The sequence below is a fragment of the Thermobia domestica genome, chromosome 2 (assembly GCF_964235325.1).
Source record: "Thermobia domestica chromosome 2, izTheDome1.hap1.1, whole genome shotgun sequence".
Lineage (NCBI taxonomy): Eukaryota > Metazoa > Arthropoda > Insecta > Zygentoma > Lepismatidae > Thermobia > Thermobia domestica.
Window position 1 is genome coordinate 294,605,368 of NC_137455.1, and position 22,491 is coordinate 294,627,858.

A 22,491-nucleotide genomic window follows, 5' to 3' on the forward strand; every position below is an offset into this window, starting at 1 on the left:
CGAATAAATTGACCAATTTTTATACAGTTTCAATACTATACAAAGAATTACGAATCCCAGAAGGTTGCTAGATTCATTCCAGACTACTAACAAAATAGCATGTAAGGTTTAAATACTCACGTTTGCTGCTGAGTGTAAATACTTTACTGTGTTACCACATAAATTATCCGAACTTATGTTGAAGATAATCATTGTATTTACTTCTTCATTTATCTAAGTATAGTTGCAAATACTGTATCACTATTGAAAAATCAAACAAAAGTTCTTTCTTTCTTGATTCTGAAAGTGCGTTGATATCCCTTTCCTATTTGAGGTGAAAATCCATTCAAGTTAAATTTATTAAAGAAAAATGTCAGAAACTGGGAATGTAGATTTTCGTAAATAGTATGTACAGTTTGAGTGGAAATATATTTCTTTTCTGTACATTTTTGAAACCGATTATTAAGATAGAAGTTTAATATAATAGGTTAGGTTAGGAATTTTTCCCCTTCAAATTTATTTTTGTACTTTAAGGTGATTGTGCTTGTTTCGGACTTTTGTTAAAGTTACTGGTTCCGCCTTTAGGAAATGTGGACTGTTGAGCTTCTGTCTCCGTCGACTTTCCATTTATTTTCGGGTTAAGTAACTGTTGAAGGAAATCGCTTCCAGATTGGCCAGGAGCTGACGTAGTTAATTCGGGATGTTCATTCAATGTGTCCATTAACGAGGCAATAAGAACATCTGTAAAGATAAAATAATTTAGGTATTAATTTCCAATTTTTACTTCGAAGTGACATTTTGATTATTCTAATCATGATAATACAATATTCAGGACTTTCATTGTCAAATGCAATATAATTTTTAAATGCTTACATTCAATTACTTATAAAATATGCGAGGGTGAATTAAAAAATGAAACCTTCCTCGCTATAATTTTGTTTCTATTACAATTACTGAACTATCAATGCATGATATTATAGAGGTAATCTTACTTTACTAGTATAGTGTTTTCTTGTACAAATTGACTGATTAAAACCATAGATCTGAAGCTTAAAGAAAGTTATCATTGAATTTCTTGCAAAAGAAAGTTGTACACCTCAGGAAATCCATAATCACTTGAAAAATGTTTATGGGAATGCTGTAATGGATATCAGTAATGTGCGGCGTTTGGTTAAGAAGTTTCGCAACGGAGAAACAAAAATTGCAGATGAACTCTAAAGTGGCCGACCAATATCAGTCACAGATGCAAATCGAGAATGTAATCGAAGAGACAGGCGCACTAAAGTTCAGGATGTTGCTGATGCATTGAACGTCTTGTACTGCTCTGTCTAAAAAAATAATTGCTGACTTGGGATATCACAAAGTTTGTCCTAAGTGGATTTCCAAGCATTTGACTGTTGAGAATCGGAGGAGGCGAGTGAAAATTTATCCAAGAACTCCTGGACGCATTTGAAGCTGACAATCAAGACTTCTTTAAAAATGTTGTTATGGAGATAAGAAGTGGGTGTACCCCGTATGACGCGCAGAGTAAAATGCAATCCAAGGAATGGCACAATAGTGGTTCTCCACGTCCCCAAAAATTCAAATCTTTCAGATCAACCCAGAAAATTATGGCAACAGTGTGTTGGGAAACAAAGGATGTTATTCCTGTTGATTTTCTGAACCATCGTGCCACAATTGAAACCGCACTTAGGGAGCTTAAGAAGGCAATAAGAAAGATCATTAAAAGATATTTGTTCCATCAAGCTCCATCACGATAATGCACACCCACGCACATCATTTTTCACAACTTAGGGGATTGCAAAAATGGGTTGGTCAGTAGTGCCTTACTCACCCAATAGCCCTTATTTGTCTCCTTCTGACTTTTAGCCGTTGGGGCTTATGAAGGAAAATCTACGTGATTTCAAATTCAATGAGTTGGATGAGGTTAAAAGAGTCATGGGTCAAGAAGTAAATCCATTATTTTTTTCGAAAATGGTTTTGGTGCTTGGGTTTGACAATGGCGCAAATGTGTACAACATAATGGAGACTACGTTGAAAGGTAGTTTTCTGTAGAGGACAGTTCAGGCTATTATCTGTAGTACCTTCTGCTGTTACATGTTCATTAATACATTTTTTATGTTATAGGAGGCATTATTTTTTGATCCACCATCGTAGTTTATAATTTTCTTTGTGTTTGATTTTAGTCCTTATACTGATTGAGATATGTCCCAACCTAAATAATCAATACGTTGTCGTTGACCTATTAGTTGTCCTTAATTGCCGAGACAAATATAACTTATTCTGGAAGGCACTATATCCTTCAATCACAATTGTAGCAAACTATAAGGAAGTCTCGTAGTATATCACCTATCTTGACGAACTGTCAACTACCCAATACAGATTTTCATTTATATGTATTTACTCTTATAATCGACTTACTAACATTCAAGTTGTAATATTTCATTCCAACAACTCACAAGAGCCTTTATGCTCTAATTACCACAAATTTCATAATTTTAATGATAACTCGATTAATATATTAAGTATCGCAGATTAAATTTTGAAATTATTAACGAAAAACTTGAGCTGCAATAATAACAAAAGAATAACCATTTTTAAATCCTTTGCTCTATTCCTTTATTAGCGCTCATTCGAACTTCAATACTCCTAACAAAAGATGGCTGTTCTTCCTAACATCCACTTTCGGTTACTAGAAAATGATTCTCTTTTTAATTCTCCTTCGCTTTAACCTTGAAACTTTATTCAATCACTATCCTTTTCATTTTTTATAATTTTCTCTAACAGCTTATTCAGGACCTCATCTCTGGACCGGAACTCTCTTTGGATCAATTTTAACAAATCCCGATCCCCATTAGTGCTTCTTATCCTTTGATTGACATTTTTATGTGTCCGGCTCTTATTTCCTTTTTCCTAGGCACCTTTCATGTTAACTTCTGCACTTTCTTTGCACTGTTGTACTGTTGACTCTACTAGAACCTTCCCTATAACATCTTCTCTTTCAACTTTTGTGATTTTTCACATTGCTGTAACATTGATTTAATTGGAATCTTTCTTATGGCTGTTTCTTGGTTCTCTTCATCGTACAATAACTTTAATTCTGTGTGGATCATTCGCTGTGCTTTCTTGTTTTCAGTCTTCTGCCTGTCCTTACATCTGCTTTAACTGACTATTCACCTACACAAAGGAAGTCTGAATTTCTTGCTCTCCCTACAACGCTTATTTCTTCCGATAGCTTCAATACACTTTCCAATGTCGCTGAACCCATCTCAATAGCCTCTAACCTAGGATGTCAGTCAAATCTAGAACATCTGTAGTCTCCACTAGTCATCCTAGCTTGAACTACATATATATAATTCAATACAAATAAAATCTGACTAAGCAAACGTTTATTATTAATAGTAATCTGTGTTACAGTTTCGGCAATATATCATTTCATTCATCAGATAATAAGATAATGTGATCTGCACTGAAACTGTAGCACATTATTAATAATAAGTGTTTGGTTTGGTTGGGTTTTAGTTTTATTTAAAACAATAACATAAGATCGTTCTTTTAGTATTCATATTAACAGAAAATATGTTCAAGTATGACCTATCTAGAAGATAACGAAGACAAGGAGGAGCAACACTTCAGGTTGGGTTTGAGAGTGACTTTGAACGTTACATAATTATCATTATAATGAAATACCAAAATGTCACGTAATATAATTATAATACATTAAAACACAACGGGTATTGTTGTTTTAATTAATAATAATTAACGGTGATATACTGTAGCTCTCGTTTTTATTACACATTGTGTTGAGTATTACACATTCTCTTCCTGAAGAAGGCACAAAATACTTTTTGACTGTTGACCCAGCACCATAAATTGGGTGGCTAAATAAATATAGAAGTATCAAACTCCGATCTAGCCGATGTACTGACCACATATCACCCAACTATAAATAAACAAGTAAGCAAAACCAGAGATGTGATTGGTTATATTTGGGAAATTTTATTCAAGAATAATTCTGTCCAATATTGTATTTTCTTGAAAATATTATTTATCCTTCTTTTCTCCTTTAGTATCAAACATAAGGAACTCCCATACTCAACATTTCCGCTACATTCCTGGTCTTAACAAGTTTTTGTTAATGGATAAGATATGAACATCATGTTACAGGTAAACTAGGAGATAAAAATATATTGACCATTTGAATATACCATTTAAGAATTGCTATTGTTATATACAAAGAGGTGCGAAAATCATTTCCCCCTTTCTCGGAAAAATACATTTATATTATGATCATGGTATAATTGTATGTTACTTCGGAAATTTATCTACAGAAGCTACAAGATTTTGTGTTAGTTGAACTTGAAGACAGCCTCACTTATTCTGATCACTTCTTTGTACGGCAGCAAGATGTGGCTTCTCCCCGTTATGGAGTTGATGTTCGAGATTTTTGAATGCCACATTTCAAGAGTGGATAGGAAGGCGTGGTATCGTTGAAAGGCCGTCGTGTCCTTGTGATTAAATTCAATGAGATTTTGTTTTGTGGGAAATTCGACAGACTATACACTGAAATAATACATTATCAAGCTGTTTTATATCCTCAATAGTGATAAAACTTTATGCATCATATATGCTAAGCTATTGTTGATCATTACACACTAGGTCTTGCAAAGAATGGAGGACACTTTGAGCAACAATGTAATTCATGTATAATCCCACGATGTAACTTACTTTGGAATTAAACATGAATTTTGTATATGGATAAACTTACTTTCGCGCTGCCTTGCATCTACATATTTAGATCCATCACCAAAAGTGTTCGTTTAACTAGTGTTAATAATTAGAATTTTTTGTTTCCCAAAGGAGTTCATAGCAACTATAGCACCAAAAAATGGATACACACACTTAATTAAGTTTGTCTCAGATAGATCCAAAACTAACAAGGAGTTTTCAAGAATCTAAGATTCTGTATTTGAATTAGCCTGAGATACTTACAACATGGTTTTAATTAACAGCTTGTAAGAGACTTCGATAGGGCCCAATAATCATTACTGAGACTAAGAAATTTCATAGTTAACATGGCATTGAAAACCTCTGTAAATACTGAACAACTCGTCATCAATAATGTCAAAAAATTCCTATAAATACCTCAAAAAACATTCTGAGTATCAGCATTCAATAAAGGTTCAAAGATAAAATATAGTAACAAAAAAGTTTAGTTTTGTCTGAGATACAACTTGAAAATCAACGATGACTCAGAATGAAATCGAAAGTGTAAATCAGCTACACATTTAGGGATAAAAGAAATCCAAATGTTCTACAATTTTAAATTCTAAAGTATTTTGTTCATCATACTTACCTAAGACTTTCTTCTCAAGATTCTTTGACATGTGACCTTGAGATGCTTCTCCTTCAAGGAATGTGGTGAATTTTTGCAATGCCTCCTGAGCATCTGTGCTTCCTAAAATACATAATTAAAGTTTTAAAGTAAGTTATAAACTATCCATATACGCACAATCAGAAACAATACTAAGTATAGGTTGGAGGTATACGAAATGATAGCTCCAACCTATACTTAATATTATTTCTGACTGTGCAATCTTATTATATTACATTTTATGAAGGAAAATACTACTTTGTGTGTAAAGAAAACATATGATTTATTAGAGGAAAGGCAGTGAACTAAGAAAGGGTTGAAATATAGGCTAGTAATTGCCATCGACCCCTCCCCGCCAATATGTGCAATTGTTTTCTTCCCTTAATATATTCACTAAAACCTCTTTGATTCAACAGGGACAGCTCTTGAAGTAAAAATTTAAATTTCATCGCTACACGGTAAAAGGAAAAGCTTCATACAGCTTCAGAAAGCTGTATACAAAAATTAGTACTTTATAAATGAAATGAAATGAAATTTTTGAGTTTTACGTCCCGCGGTTATGCCGGTTAGGCTAAAGGAGACGGTGATGATGAGAGATGAATGAAAAGGTGGAATGAAACGGGAAACGGGAGAAAACGGGAGAACACCGAGAAAACCCACGCACACGGTGTTTGTCCACCACAAAGTTCACTTGGCGGGAGCAGCGTTTGAACCCGGGACCCCAAACACCAGATGTGAACGCTCTACCACAATTAGTACTTTAGACAAGCCTTCTTCCCTTACCTTATTGCGATATTATAGATTTTTACCAATGCGACTTCTCTCTCCTGTTTCATATATTTTATTGCATAGTCGGAACAATTCTTTCTTTCCTTTATCTCCCATATTTTCAATGAATTTGATTGGTATATTATCTATCTAGTAGCCTTTCTATTCCTAATAGATATAGCCTTTTCTAACTCACCTTGAAGAATACTAAATCCTTTATCATCCTCGTCTACTTCATTTTCTACTTCAACATATAGGCTACACGGTCTATCCCTACTCTCATATAAGTCTTCAACGTATTCTTTCCTCCTTCCTATGACCTCATTTCTCTCGCTGACTACCTTCCCATTCTTATTTTCTACTGCCATCGTAATACTCCTTGTTTCCTCCGAAGTTCCAAGATTACACCTCCTTGTATATTTCCTCATATTTCCCAACTCATTCTAATTTTCTCTTGTAAAACTCTTCCCTCTCTCTGTCTGTTTTTCTTCGTATTCATTATTTAAGTTTCTGTACACCTTTCTGCTCTTCTGTATCAACTTGTTTCCACATCTTTCTTTCCCTCATTTTCTGCAACATCTGCTCTGTAATACTTTTTTTTTTTTTAGCCGTTTTGTGTTCGCGGTAACCAACTGCTTCTTCTGCAGCATGCTGTAAGCAAAGTTCAATATGTTCCCACCATGCGTTACTATCTGCCTCTATTCGTTCCTGGTTTGAATATTTTTCTTCGAAGTTTTCAACGAAAGGATTTCTTATTTCCTCGTTTTTCAACTTACAGTATTCAACACTTTGTTACCTACTTTTCTTCTGCCTACATTTTCCAGTTGAATATATACTTCGGCCAGCACAAGATTATGGTGAGAGAAAATATAAGCCCCGGGAAGGGTCTTCACGTTCTTTAAGCTATTCCGATACCTGTCCTGAATCATAACACACTCTATCTGATATCTTCCGCCATCTATTGGTGATTTCAACGTATATCTTCGTCTCTTGTGCTGATTGAGCCAAGTGTTCCCAATTACTAGTGCATTCTGTCTACAGAAATTCACTAGTCCGTCTCCCCTTTCATTTCTTTCGCCTAAACTATATTTGCCTACGATACTACCTTCCTGTTTTCTTCCCACAACTGCATTGAAATTCCCATTACAATTACGCATGCACCCCTGTTCTCCTTATCTATAATTTCTTCTATTTTCTCATAATTTTCCTCTACTTCTGTTGCATGCGAAGTCGTCGATGCATATGTCTGTATCGCCACTAGATCCTTCGTTTTCCCTTTAAGTCTTAACATCATAACTCTATCATTAATAAATTCACTACCTTTACCTTTAAGCGCTTTCCAAGAATTATTCCTACGCCATTATGACAGCCCTTTTCATTACCTGAGTAAAACATTGTATATCCTTCGCTTTTCAACACCCCATTACCTTCCCATCTATCTTCACAAACTCTTACCAAATCTATTTTGTTTCATTTCTTCTTTAAGATTTTCTAATTTTCCTTCCTGTAACATGGTACGTACGTTCCATGTTCCTATCCTAACCTTTTGCTCTTCCCTGTCTTTCTTTCTCTGTCTGTCTTCCCCCATTATTACTTTCTCGTCCAATAGTCCTTCCCAAGCCCTAACCCTCCCGGAGATCCGAATGGGGGGGATATTTTACCTCTGAAACTATATTTTGACCTGCGAAAGACCATTGTACATTTTTTTTTATTTGCTGCCAACAAACTAGGGAAAGTAGAGTGGTGGTTTTCCGTTGCCTTCCACCCCGCATTATCCCAGCCGTTATAGTCACTCTGACCACGCCTGGGGCTGATGTCCAAGTTACTGTATCAATCACTATGATTTCCGCCAACTTGGTTACTGGAGAACTGCTACCTTCTCCCAGAACACTCTTCCCACCCGCAATCCTCCGCACCCGACACATAAGTGTCTTAGTAAAGGTGGTGTTTATCGGGGAGGACCTCTCCAACAGCTCTTCATAATATCTACTCGAATATAAACACTTTTTTCCAAAATGTAATTCTAAAGTTATTGATGGATTTTTGTGTGTTAGAATTGTCCTTTTACTACCTTAAATGAAGATCTGAGGACCTGCACCTCATTTAATATTACAATTTTATTTTCAACAATATTTAGTTAATGCTATGTGAATTAATTTATATTTACCTCTTGTAAGAGACTGAGAGAACATAACTTTAGCGAGCTGGTAAATGACTTCCTCCAAAGAGTATTGCGTGTAGAGATAGTCTGCTATTTTCAACCTCTCCAACAGCTCTTCATAATCTTCATCAGGAACCAAAGGATTTGCTTCATTCTCTTCTTTCTCGCGATTCAACGACGATGGAATGTGCACTGCAGGAAATAAAGCATACGTATCATATATTAAGAATCATTTTGTAACATTTTGAGAGGGTCTCTGTGACAGTAGTTCAACCCTCTCTGATATCGAAAGTATATAAACATTTGTTTCTTTTGGAGGTGAACTATCTTATTATCAAGTAATTGGAAAAGTATTCACTTCCTAAATTAGAGTTTATAACACTGTTCACTCATAACACAGTCATGTCTAATAGAAAATACCGTGAAAGATTCATATTAACGTACAAATATATTTATATGCATGTCTATACAGTTTCTAACAGGAATAAAATTAAATTATTAATCTTTTACGTACAGAATAAAAATTAAGTTGTATTATTAATGAAACATCAATGCATTCTTTAATTGCAATATTTCAAACATCTTTTATATTGATTTCTCGCCATCTTTATGACAAAGAGGAGTAAACGACAAAATTATTATTATTATTATTATTATTATTATTATTTAAAGGAAAACAGTAATTTGATACGAGGGCTATCCAGAAAGTAGATTACGTTTTCGTCTGTGTCCGCTAGGGGCGGGGCTAGCGCGGCCATCTTGGGGTCAGAGCGTTGCGCAGCTCAGTCGGCATCTAGCCGTGCTAGTGAGAGGTTCGTGCTGTGCTCCGTTAAGATACTGTGACGGTTTGAAATGTCTGCGTTAATTGAAAATCCCGCGAGCTGCGAGGTGCGTGCAGTAATAAGGTTTCTGACAGCAAAAAACTGTAAACCGATAGAAATCTATCGGCAGCTGTGTGAAGTGTATGGGGACATTATCACTGAAGGTGGAGTGCGACAGTGGGTCATAAGATTTAAAAATGGCCGAACCAATGTTCACGACGAAGATCGAAGTGGGAGACCCAGCAAAGTGACTGCCGAACTTGTCGAAAAAGTCGATGTTAAAGTCCGTGAAAATCGAAAGTTCACAATAACGGAACTTTCTTTGAGTTTTCCACAAATTTCGCGAAGTTTGTTGCACGAAATCATCAGCGAAAAGCTTGGTTACCACAAGTTTTGTGCAAGATGGATTCCAAAAATCTTGACAGAGGACCACAAAAATCAGCGAATGGCTGCAGCGTTGCACTTTTTGGACGCCTACAATAAGGATGGTGACTCTTTACTCGATCGCATCGTTACTGGTGACGAACCATGGGTGAAACACGTGAAATGTGAAACGAAATTGCAATCAATGCAGTGGGGGCACACAGGTTCTCCCCAAAAACCCAAGAAATGCATGCAAACAATGTCGGCAAGGAATATGATGGCGACTGTTTTTTGGGACAGAAAAGGTGTGATTTTGGTGGACTTCCTGGAAAGAGGCACTACAATAAACGCTCAAAGGTATTGCCAAACTCTGCAAAACCTCAGAAGAGCAATTCAAAACAAGCGCAGAGGAATGTTGAGCTCTAAGATCTTGTTGATTCACGACAACGCCCGGCCCCACACGGCAAATGTCACGCGTGAAGTTCTTGAATCTTTTCAGTGGGAGTTGTTTCCTCATCCGCCGTACAGTCCCGACCTGGCACCGAGCGACTTCCACCTATTCCCAGCAATGAAGAAGTGGCTGGCTATGCAGCGTTTTGATGACGACGAACAGCTGCAAGAAGAGGTAACGAAGTGGTTGAAGTCGCAGGCGGCCGAATTTTTCGACGAAGGAATTTCCAAGCTCGTACATCGCTACGATAAATGCCTTAATTTGAATGGTGACTATGTCGAAAAGTAGTATTTGTGTGTGGCTTTCATCTGTATATAATAAAATTTGTTTCCTATACTTTGTTGATTTTTTATTCCAAAACGTAATCTACTTTCTGGATAGCCCTCGTATTTTCTCTCGGAATGTAAAATACTTGTATCTCCAAAATTAAATACTGATTATTTTATAGAAGAACCACTTTTCCAAAGATCATTTTAGGAAACTTAAAATGAAATATTTAAGTACTTAAAAAGGAGGGACATAGAGATATGTCTTTTTGACAGACTTGCTTTTGTAGGTTTCATTGGATCTACGCTCGTCGCCAGATGAATTAAATTTTTATTTATAGTAAGTAATCAATTTACAAGAGTAAAGGAACAATGTATATTCCAATAGGGCCGAATTAACTTCCTAAACCAAAGACAACAGTAGTGCTGAGGGGTAAAAATTTAAACAAAAAAAAAAAACTAAATTATCGAAAACGATTCTAACGATTTTGCTCAATTTTCGTAAATCAATATTAATCATCATCAACAACTCTATAACATTAAATCATTTGAAATTAATGAAAGTAACATTTCATTAACAACCTTAAGTTATTTTTTCGAAAAAAAAAATCCACAAGGAGTACTGTAGTTTACTCTTGGCGAATAAATTGTTTTCAAACAGTTTCTTTAAAAAAAGACAAGCGATTTTATTAATATTTCATACTAAATGTTTCATTACAACCTTACAATACAGTATGTCATTCCTTATCAAAATATTCACAAATGATAGTTTACTTTCGATTTTTTCTCTTTTTTCTGATTCTGAAATTTTCTCAAAAGCTGTTCTGGAGACTCTCATTAAGATTTCTACAATGTGGCAAGAGTTATTTCTCTTCTAAAATATCTACAGGTGGTGGTTTACTCTTGCAGGTGGATTTTGTCTAATACTCAGGCGATTTTCTTCATATTTTATGAACAAATATTTCATTAACAACCCTACAGCATGGTGTAAGCTGTAAGTTATGAAAACGATCCAGTAGTTTACTCTTCGGGTGAATTACGAGTATCTTCGGATGTAGCTTCTCGAAAACGACAAATTTTGTTCCGATTTCATAAACAACACTTTAGTCATAACTTCAGCAAGACATAGTTTCATTTCAGAAATGGGAGACAGAACTTTCAGTGCGGTGGCCTGTAATTTTTAAGAAGGAAAGAGTTTGTAGATGTGTTAGAAAAAGCGAAACACAATTGACTACTGATTTACCGGGGTAACAGAGAGGAAGATATCCATGGTTAACTCAAAATCACGTTAATAATAATTAAAAAACAAAAAAACAAAACAAACAAAAAAAACGAGAATGATAAATAGCCACCAATAATGAATAGAAAAATACTACATGACAATTTACACATATTAACGTTTCAACGCAATTGTATCAAACTTTATCAAAACCGTACGATACCTCCTCGATCTTTCAAGCATTTCGCGATTTTTAAAAAATAGGCAACCCCTTTATCGAAAGACAGAGACCATTGTCATTTATCTCCATTTAAGTTTCATTTTGTCAAGTAATTTGGTGAATATTGATTACGGTTTTTATTTCATGCAGTAAATAGGAGCGGGGTGATTCCTATCGATTTAAAATCAAACAGGAACATACAGAAAAAAATGTTCCTAATGCCGAAAGTAACAGGAGCACTAGGTGCGGGACAAGAAAATGCCCTGTTATGTGAGAAAAGGATTTGTAATTGCAATCATGTTGTTAAAAAGAGTTTGGGTAATGCGGAAGGGCGGGGGAGACCTGAAAAGTCATTGTCAACTCGAATTTCATTGTCAAATTCCATGACTGCTCTCTCTCTATCTCTCTCTTTTTTTTTTTAGCGTGTCTCCTGACGATTCTTGTGGTAGATATAAATCTTTTCTTTTTCTGACGAGTACCGGTGTTTGTTGAGATAAATACACATTTTTCTTGTTTCGATGTAAGGAACACGTTCACTGAGTTTGTTTGTTGATGGTCGCAGTGTAGCCAAGATGACATTATTACTCGTATCATTAACCCCTTCACTGCGTAGGCCAACTTTTGTCGAAAGAAATTAAATTTCCCTAACCAGCGAATGTTGACTATAGTACTAAAGAGTATGGTGGTAGTCAACGTTTTTAGTTTTTTTGGGCCTATTTTGGGTTTGTCGGGACTAGTCGCCAAAAGTGTTCCGTGCGATTTTTTTGCGTTCTATTGTTTATTGAAAACAATAGAACGCAAAAAATCGCGCACGCAATACTTTTGACGACTATTCTCGACAAGCCCAAGATCGGACAAAAAATAATTTTTAGACTATAGTCAACATTCGCTGGTCAATAAAATCTTTCCGTTGACAAAAGTCGACTTATACAGTGAAAGGGTAACTTCCTTAAAACGGCCTAAATAGGTACTTGTCAACGAAGTGTAAAACAAACTTATCTCTTGTTTTAATGTGAGCAACATGTGTGCGAAGTTTCTGGAAACACCATATATATATAGTCCCATGTATTGTTCCTATATAAGATATATACAGGGTGTTTCAAAACAACACCGACAAAGTTCGGGAGGGGAATCCTGACACCAAGATAAGACAAAAAGAATAGACCAATCTGGGTGCATAAATGCTTCCTTTCGGACGGCCAGAAACACGAAAAAATGAACTTTAAAAGTCCACAGCTCCAATACTATGGGACCTAACGTAGTCGCATCAAGACTTCACTTAGGAACTAGTATGTGCCCTATCCAAATATCCATGTTTCAGAATCCTGCGGCACTTCCGCAACAATATTTATAGTGGTAGTTGCTGAGTACTTCAAATTATATGAACGTAGTCCAACTCCGTAGTCCAACTTGTTTTGAGCTATGGGCCTTTAAAATTCATTTTTCATGTTTTCGGCATCCTATAACTCCGAAAGGAAGCATTTGCGCACCCTGGTTAATCTATACTTCTTGTCTTATCTTGGTGTCAGGAATCACCTACCAAACGTTGTCGGTGTTTTTTTCAAACACAATATATAAATATACAAGGGTCGTTCAAGGTTGACCGGGACTTTTATTTCTTCAGAGAAAACAGATAGCAAAAGAAGTACCAAATTATGTCAGCTTTTCAAAGTATTCTCCGTGCGCGTCAAGGCACCGTTGTCGTCGTTGTGGCAGCTTCCTGATTCCTTTGGCGTAGAAAGAACTTGGTTGTTGTCGTAGCTACTGGAGGATATCGTTCCGCAGTGCTTCATCTGTGGCGAATTTCATCCCTTCCAGATGGTCTTTAAGGGGTGCAAATAAATGATAATCACTGGGGGCTAAATCTGGACTGTAGGGGTGGGGGCGGGACAGAACTCCAGAGACCGCCATGCGTGTCCACCTCTGATCAATGTCAGCTGGCGGGGGAACTGACCTTGAACAGATTTTGCGGAAGCATAAGTGGTCGTGAATGATTGTCTCAACACTCCCGACACCGATATTCACCTCGGCAGCAATATCTCGCACTGTTACTCACCGGTTCTCAAGAATGATTTGCGCAACATGTGCGATATTCCCTGATGTGACTGCAGTCGGGCGAATGTGTCCATGCGCTTCATTTGTCACCAGCTCCAGTCCTTCGTGAAACTGTTCACACCATTCGTATACTCTTGTCCGTGACATCGTTTGTTCACCATAGTATGCTTGCAATCTTCTGGAAATCTCAGCTGGTTTAACTTTGTCCTTCAGAAGAAATTTGATTACACACCGCTGCTCCACAGCCACAGACACACTGCTTGCCTCCATGTTCGCTGTAACTGCTGTGCATGCGCCAAATATGTCATGACGGGCTCTAGTTACTCGAGCAGGAATACATTAAGACACTGGAAAGTTTCATCATGATCCGACTATTCATCGATTATTTACGTACGAAAATCCCGGTCAACCTTGAACGACCCTTGTATATATATATATTGGTAAGTTTTATATCTTTTCTTTTATTTTTCCCAACGTCTTTTAATTTTTTTTTAAAAAAAACTTGAAATTCAGAGAAATCTTTTACTTTTACATATTAATTATTAGTTTACTTGTTGAATTACTTAGTCTTCAGTCAGTAGAATGAAATAAATTTATACTTGCATAACTCATTTTTTTTTTTTTGACAGTGATCTTAATTTCACAATTGTTTTACGTACAGTGGTATTCGAGCTATTATAGGAGTGTATTCATATACAAAATTGGTAACAATGCTACTTCTTATATCATAAAAATTTCTTATTGTACAATTTTGAAAGATAATTCATAAACAAGTAGTGTACACTAGTATGATTGAATATTTATAGCTGCTTTGTTTTTTACAGAACAGTTCTGGATATTATTGAGGAGAGGAAGAGAAACTGGTTGGGACATTGGCTAAGAAAAAACTGTATCATGAGAGACGTACTGGAGTGTATGGTGGCAGCAAAGAGAGGGAGAGGGCGAAGAAGGCTATACAAGTGATGGACGACATCAAAACAGAAAAAATCGTACGTGAAGACAAAGAGGTTAGCAGAAGACCATGGAGCATTGAAGTTTCTGAGTTGCAGCAAGTGACCTACCAATAATGGCAAAATACCTATGATTGCTGTTTTACTACACGTATGCCTCACACCAGCCCAAATGCGATCATAATATTAGTTTCTGTTCCAATAATAATACCGTTATGCATAATCTGTTGCAATAAATTGAGAGAAATAACACTGAAAAACACCTGCTTGAATTAATAGGCTACAAACTAATCCATATTCTACTGAAATCTTGGATTATGCAAACTAATAAAGCTGTGCTGATGATACATGTATGAATATTCATATAAACTAAGGACAAAAAATTACATATATCCTGCATAAACTTTTATGTTGATCAAACACCAAGAGCAAGGAAAAAGTAAAAAAAAGCTAATGCTTTCATGAATTTTTCAATAGTTGTCGGTTATGTTTCACGGAATCCTATATTAAAATGTTTGTTGCATTGGAAATGTGAAATTTGTAGAGGAATTTATAGGTAGTCAATAAATAATCACAATTGCAGCACGTATAATAATGAATGATATCGATTAATATAGACAATTTCTGTTGTTATTATAAAATAAAGGACAGAAAGCAAATGACAACTTAATAACTAAATTGTGTCATTAAAACATGTTTACCGTGTCCAAGAATATCTGACACGAACAGGGTTGCAATTCGTCACTAGAAGTAGTTGATGAAGCCTCATTTCTTGTCAAACGGTGATTGATTTGATTTGACTTTAGGTTTAGCGTCCTTTCAGCAGCGAGGCTATATGAGACGTGGACCTATAGCTTAACGTGGGATCCGAACTATATGATCTTCCACCGGGAATCGAACCCAGATCTCCCACACAGAAAATGCGCCGCTAACCGCTTAGCCACGATGAACTCTCTGATATATAGAGACTGTGCAAAGAGACGAAGATTGTATACTAGCTTATCACTAGCACTGCTATTAGTGTTGTGTTTATGTCTGTGTATAATAGTAGTAGTGTTATTACATTTTCGTTGCAGGTCACTAGGCTGTGCTTTTTTCTTCTTCTTCATGATGGCAAGACTGTTCACGTGCTCGAAAGTATAGGCGCTTGAAAGTAAAATGTTTACAAGTGATTAAAACTAAACTAAACTAAACTAAACTGCAAGATTTTGGAATGTTCACAGCGTACTAAACAGGAAGCTTTTACCGGAAAGGGTTAACGATGTCGGTGCCAGTGCCAGCTTGCACCTTTCCACTGATTTTTACGGTAGTTTCTTGTGTAGAACTGTAAAGGTGACGAATTTTCTGTTAATCGCTGGCCTTAATTGACGATTCGGTTCTAATTCGAAACATAAAGTGAATTGAAGCTATCTAAATGTCTTTATCTAAACACAGTGCATAATTTTTGGTAGGTATAAATTCGACCTTTTCAAAAATATAACGTATACCCACCCTCATCTACCTAGATAACGCATGCCTACCGGGTCATATCTATCGCAACAAGTGACCTATCCTACACTTGAATAAAATTGTGTGAATATGCAAACATATGGGACAGTACATTGAAATTATTTACGTGTGTCAATTCTTTTGAAAACAATAGAGCAGTTGACATTATTTTTCAGTCATTTGAATGAGTAATGATGTGATTTATTACCGCTTATATTATTACCCATTTAGTGATGGTTTAAGTGATGTTGAAATATTTTATAAGAAGAGGGAAAAAATATGACTTATAAACAGGTTATTTACTGGATGAAAACAAAATGTAAAATTATAGACTTAGGTTTTAAATTCAGTTCAGTTACACTATTGTATAAACCGTATGATTAGCCAGTCCTAAAACATCATCATTTTAGTAATACTATTTATACAGTATGAGCAGTGGCGGGACCAGAATGTAAAAGCTGGGGGGGGGGCAGCCAGAAGTCAGACTATTATGAGTATACTATAAACTTTCAAAATATATAAATAATAGCTTAATTATTTTTTCACTCAAAAAACTGGGGTAGCCTGGGTCCCCCGGCCCAGGTCCAAATCCGCCACTGGGTATGAGCCTTGAAGCCAAGAAGAAAGAGAAACGGTAGACATCTGAGTAAAATTACTTTATAACGAAAAGCTTTGTTTCTTGAATAAAATAAATAACATTTGTGGAATGAGGGAAATAAGACATCAACGCTCATCTTAACCACTAACATGGTTATGAGTGTTGTGCTCATGCAAGAATAACAATTTCAATAACATTCTTATTGAATTTGCGTGTTTCAACTCAAAATTCATCTACAGTAAATCATTAGGCGACAGTCAAGTATTTTTCACGATACCAAGACTGTTTATTCTTATGGACGCTAGAAAATAACATGTTTACGAATGATAATGATAGATCCTCTATGGTTTTGGAATATTATGGTTTCTAACAAACAATTTGATCAAACAGTTGTATTAAATATGGGGCCTTCGTTTTCGAGTTAAAAATTCTGAAGATATTTTCCGTATCAATTTTTAAAAGAGATAAGTTTCAAAGGAAGCCATAGGGTCAGTCCATGCAAACTGATCGAGAGAACAGGAAAATTGCCGCTCGACCTTTACAAAAAGACCTAATTTATTCAGAAATGTTGAGTCGATATAAGAGTACTTCAAAACCACAATTAATTTTTTCACATCGCATGGCGACGCAGCGGCTGTCGCCATTTTGCGTTTTCTCGACTTCAGGAGTTTATGTTGTTTCGAATATCTCAACATGTATTTGTCCTACAAAATTGAAATTTACTGGACGTCTCCAACTCATCCACAGCTAAAACTTTGATCTCTTAACATTTTTGTCTCAAACCACTTGAAAGTGGTGAAATCAGGACCTACAGTAGCAACATTTTTGGACATTGAAGGCATGTTTGGGAAGAGAAAACAACTGACGTAGAGGTCCGAATTTGTGTGTGCATATAGTCCAGGGTCATAAGTTTATACATAAAAATTTGCAAATCTGTAGCTGCTCCTAAAGGCCTGAAAAAATCGTAAAATTGTGGAATTATACCAATTTGGTATATTTCACTGTCCAATATCTCAAATGGGTCTGGGTTTAAAAACCTGAAATTTTGAGAATAGTTACTAGTTTAGTATACCATAACAGACAACAAAGCCCGTTTTGTGTTTTTGAACGGAAAGGCGTCAAAGTATAGAGAAATGACGTCGTACTCTAGGCGGTTTGTTCACAAATTCAACTGGAAATTCGTTGTTGTGAAGTAAAATAAAGTAAGATGAATGATTAGTCCAGTCAAGGCTCTCAAGCTCGTTTCTTTCCTCTAGTTGTGACTCACTATCTTATCACATACACAGTAGCACTGATGAAGAATGCTGCTGTCAGCGGAAGGCGAGAAAAGTCAAAATGCATACTTGGCAAAAGTCCGTAAGTACTCATTGCTCTGCTGCTTGCTATATCAATGATATTCAATCCTGTTTATTCTTGTTTTAACTGTCAATTTATGCAGTAAACTGTTGTCCTTTCGTTTGATCTACATTCCCCAGTTACTATCTACAGCGAGTGAGTGTTCACTGACCAGGGAATGTAGATCAAACGAAAGGACAACAGTCTACTGCATAAATTGACAATTAAAACAAGAATAAACAGGATTGAATATCATTGACATAGCAAGCAGCAAGAGCAATGAGTACTTACGGACTTTTGCCAAGTATGCATTTTGACTTTTCTCGCCTTCTGCTGATAGCGACATTCTTCACCAATGTTACTGTGTATGTGATAAGACAGTGAGTCACAACTAGAGGAAAGAAACGGGCTTGAGAGCCTTGATTGGACTAATCATTCATCTTACTTTATTTTACTTCACAACAACGAATTTCCAGTTGAATTTGTGAACAAACCGCCTAGAGTACGACGTCATTTCTCAATACTTTGACCCTTTCTGCTCAAAAACACAAAACGGACTTTGTTGACTGTTATGGTATACTAAACTAGTAACTATTCTCAAAATTTTAGGTTTTTAAATCCAGGCCCATTTGAGATATTGGGCAGTGGAACTTACCAACCTGGCATAATTTCCCATTTTACGATTTTTTCAGGCCTTTCGGAGCAGCTACAGGTCTGCAAATTTTTATGTATAAACTTATGACCCTGGACTACATGCACACACAAATTCGGACGTCTACGTCAGTTGTTTTCTCTTCCCAAACATGCCTTCAATGTTCAAAAATATTGCTAATGTAGGCCTTGATTTCACCCCTTTAAAGTGGTTTTAGGAAAAAATGGTAAGAGGACGAAGTTTTAGCTCTGCACAAGTTGGAGATGTCCAGCAATTTTTATTTCGGTAGGACAAATACATGCTGAGATATTCAAAACAACGTAAACGCCTGAAATCGGGAAAACGCAAAATAGCGACAGCATCTGCGTAGAAACGAGATATTTTAAAAATCCAATGATCGTGGTTTTGAAGTACCCTGATATAGGATAAACATTCATGAAAAATATCAGATATTTTTGAGATGGTCGAGTGGCACATGCTTGATCACTTAGAATGGATTGACTCTATACTTAGTGATTGTTGGAAAGATGATCTGTTTTTATTTACAATTTTCCCATAATTATTGAAACAAGGATGGGCAGAATGCAATACCAAAGTTTGGGCCTCTAAACTATCTAATAGTTAGAAGTTATAGTAAATCTTTCTTTTTGTCTTACGTCCCACGTTTATGTCGACTGGGTTAAAGGAGACGGTGATGATACGAAATGAATGAAATGGTGAAATGAAGAAAGTGCGAGGAAACGCGGAACCCCGAAGAAACCCACGCTCAAGGAATTTGTCCACTACGAAGTTCACTTGCCGCGAGATGGAATCAAACCGAGAACACCATATAAGCTCTACCACTGAGCCACCACGGCCCCGTTACAGTAAATCAAATGGCCAGTACTTTTGATATATTGTTTATTATTATATAATGTGGCCAGTCATGTATGTACAATAAACAACTTTATTTGAGATCGTTTTTAAGAAAACTGTTCGAAACCTATTTTCTTATAGGTAAATTATTGATTTACCACTTTTCAAGCGAGATTACGATTCAAGTATTGTGGAATTGTTATTGAAATATTTGTTTACAAGTATAAACGAAATCACTAAACCGTTTTCGAAAAAAGAAAAATTAAAACTAACATCAGCAAACAACTCCAAATATTTTCGTGAAGAGCGAATATGCTATATTATTGAATTTATGAAATATAAACACAATATTGTTCGCAAAGTATAGGTTTTTAATTTTCACCTCCAGTAAACTAATCCTAATACTCCTGCAACGTATTAAGCTTGTTGTCTTCTATATTAAATAAATAAATAAAAATGACAGCGAGAAAGTTAGCGTCGATGACCGTACTTTTTATTAATAAAACTTTCTGTTCTATTTGTTTTAGTAGTCTCCATTAGCAATGGTGTCAGTGCCATCTGCACATATTTGACTTTTCTTTCCTTCCTTTTTCTATTAGCGCAGAGTTATTACTCCGCTTATGTTTATACAAACTCTTCGTCAGAACTGGAACTTTCCTGAAATATAGTGATATCTTGGAACCTGAACTTAATCCGTTCCAAAACCGTTCGAGTTCCTAAACAATTTTTCCTCTTTATATTAGTAGAAACTGAATTAATCCCTTCCTGAGTCACACGAACTCGAACTTTCAAAATCATTTTAACAGTAAATACACTGGATTTTAAGATAAAATATTAAATAATTCTAACAATAATAATATTTGAATAAAAATGTAAATAAATCTATATTTGAAACATAAAAAAGTAAAAATCATGAGATAGTTTGGCTAATACTGAAGAAGAAAACGAGTAGTAAGTCCTAGCGTTGCGGAAACACACACACACACATGCTGAACAATATCAACAATGTACAGCCGCTCACATAAGTACCTGGACCCTTTACTATTATAATTCCATTACTTGGGGTCCAGGTCATTTGAAGTTGTGAGAACGCCTAGACAGATGCAACCCAACTTACACGTAACTTTTCTCGGCACTGACAGCAGTTGGTAGCCCTGATCCAGGTGTTTATGCAGGAAAAATTGTAAATTAGGTGACTAACGAAACAGTTCTCCATTCTAAGATGAATCTCTATGGTTCGGATCGTGTTTTCCAAAGAACACCATGTATTAATCTCAATATTGCTATGTATGTAATGTATTATTTCCTTATATATACTATGTATAGAAAAATAAAATATTGACCACGCGTAAATCAAGAAATGCTTGAAAGTAGCTGAAAATATCAAATTTAGAACAACTGCTGGAAATAAGTTTTAAATGATTGCCTCCATTGAGATATCTTCTCCAATTCTCCTAATTCCAACATCTTTTTCTTTTTGGAGGAGAGAAGATCTTGCTTGTCACACTGAGAATGTATTGAAATTGAAATTGAAACATTTGAAAAAGTTTAAACCTGGCCGGGATTCGAACTCGGGACCGCCGATAGAAGTTCAATACGCTAACCACTTATCTACCGCGTCACTTCCCCTTTTATCTAAACTATTAGCTAGTTAAAATCGTTGCATGTAAGACTATACAAAATACTACTGCTCGTATAAAATGACGTTCCTTATGAGTGTCACAATGACTTACTCTAGATTTTTTGTTTAACTCGTAAACAAGTTATATAGACCTTCGTCAATGAAGAAAATATTACGAAACGTTCTTCAAGTTGAGGCTACGTCATCGTTTTTAGGTGCTCCCGATTTACATTACTATTATTCTTCCTCATCGTAACTTCTAATTTAAAAAAAGTAAAGCCGGCAGCATTTACACCGATCCCAAGAGTTTCAGTATTTGCGCGCTACCCTAGCCAGCTGTTTGAAGTAGGTCATGTAAAATGTACAGTAAGATTTAAGCAAGAGAACAAAATATTAACCAGCCCCTGCGGGGCTTTTAACTCGTTCCTACTACTACTACTACTACTAAGACTACTACTACTACTACTACTACTACTACTACTACTACTACTACTACTACTACTACTGTTATTATTGCTACTACTACTACTACTACTACTACTGTTATTGTTACTACTACTACTACTACTACTACTACTACTACTTTTACTACTACTACTACTACTTTTACTATGAATCCGTATAGTAAAACTGGAAGCTTATTTTAATGAAAAAAGTGTTACGAAAATTTAAAAAAAATCGGTAAACCACTTTTTTGAGTATTAATTTCAATCCTATTTTAATGAAAAGTGTTATGAAAATTTAAAAAGTAAAATAAAAAATCCTTGCGCAGGGTTTTATACCAACGCCAAAAACGATTTTTATTACTAGGATGTTGCGCTAACCCGCCCGGCTATGAGGGCCGATTTACTCTCCGCTATATGTAGGTCATAACTCTGGATGTTCTATTTGCATCGGCCAATAAGATCAGAGGATATCTGAAATTCTTGGAATCCGCGAAAATGCAACCCGGCAGACATTATTTTCGCATTCTTTGAATTGAATCAACACACCTAGAAAAAGAAAGTTCTAATTTTATCTTTCGTAACTACTAGTTTATTGTTTTATCTTTGTATGAGGAATTTGTGGTAAATTGGCAAATTACGAAACTCGTATGGCAGACACGGGTTCGAATCCCGTCGTGGCAATGATCTTTTCTTAATTGAAAGGTATTGTTTACGTAATTGATATTGTATTTCTGTTATTCCTTTATTATTATTATTATTATTATTATTATTATTATTATTATTATTATTATTATTATTATTATTATTATTATTATTATTATTATTATTATTATTATTATTATTATTATTATTATTATTATTATTATTAT

The 22,491-nt window shown here is 35.6% G+C and overlaps 1 protein-coding gene across 1 annotated transcript in view; it reads right to left on the reverse strand.

Annotated features, from left to right (window-relative positions):
* Window positions 1–330: 330 nt before the first annotated feature.
* Window positions 331–22,491, reverse strand: part of LOC145678589 (uncharacterized) — an 820,101-nt gene continuing 797,940 nt past the window's right edge. Inside the window, exons 10-12 of the mRNA XM_081748923.1 lie at window positions 8,289–8,474; window positions 5,336–5,437; window positions 331–720 (exon numbers count right to left, since the gene is read on the reverse strand). Coding sequence (XP_081605049.1) covers window positions 509–720; window positions 5,336–5,437; window positions 8,289–8,474 — 500 coding nt within the window. The 3' untranslated portion in view covers window positions 331–508. The remainder of the gene's footprint in view (window positions 721–5,335; window positions 5,438–8,288; window positions 8,475–22,491) is intronic.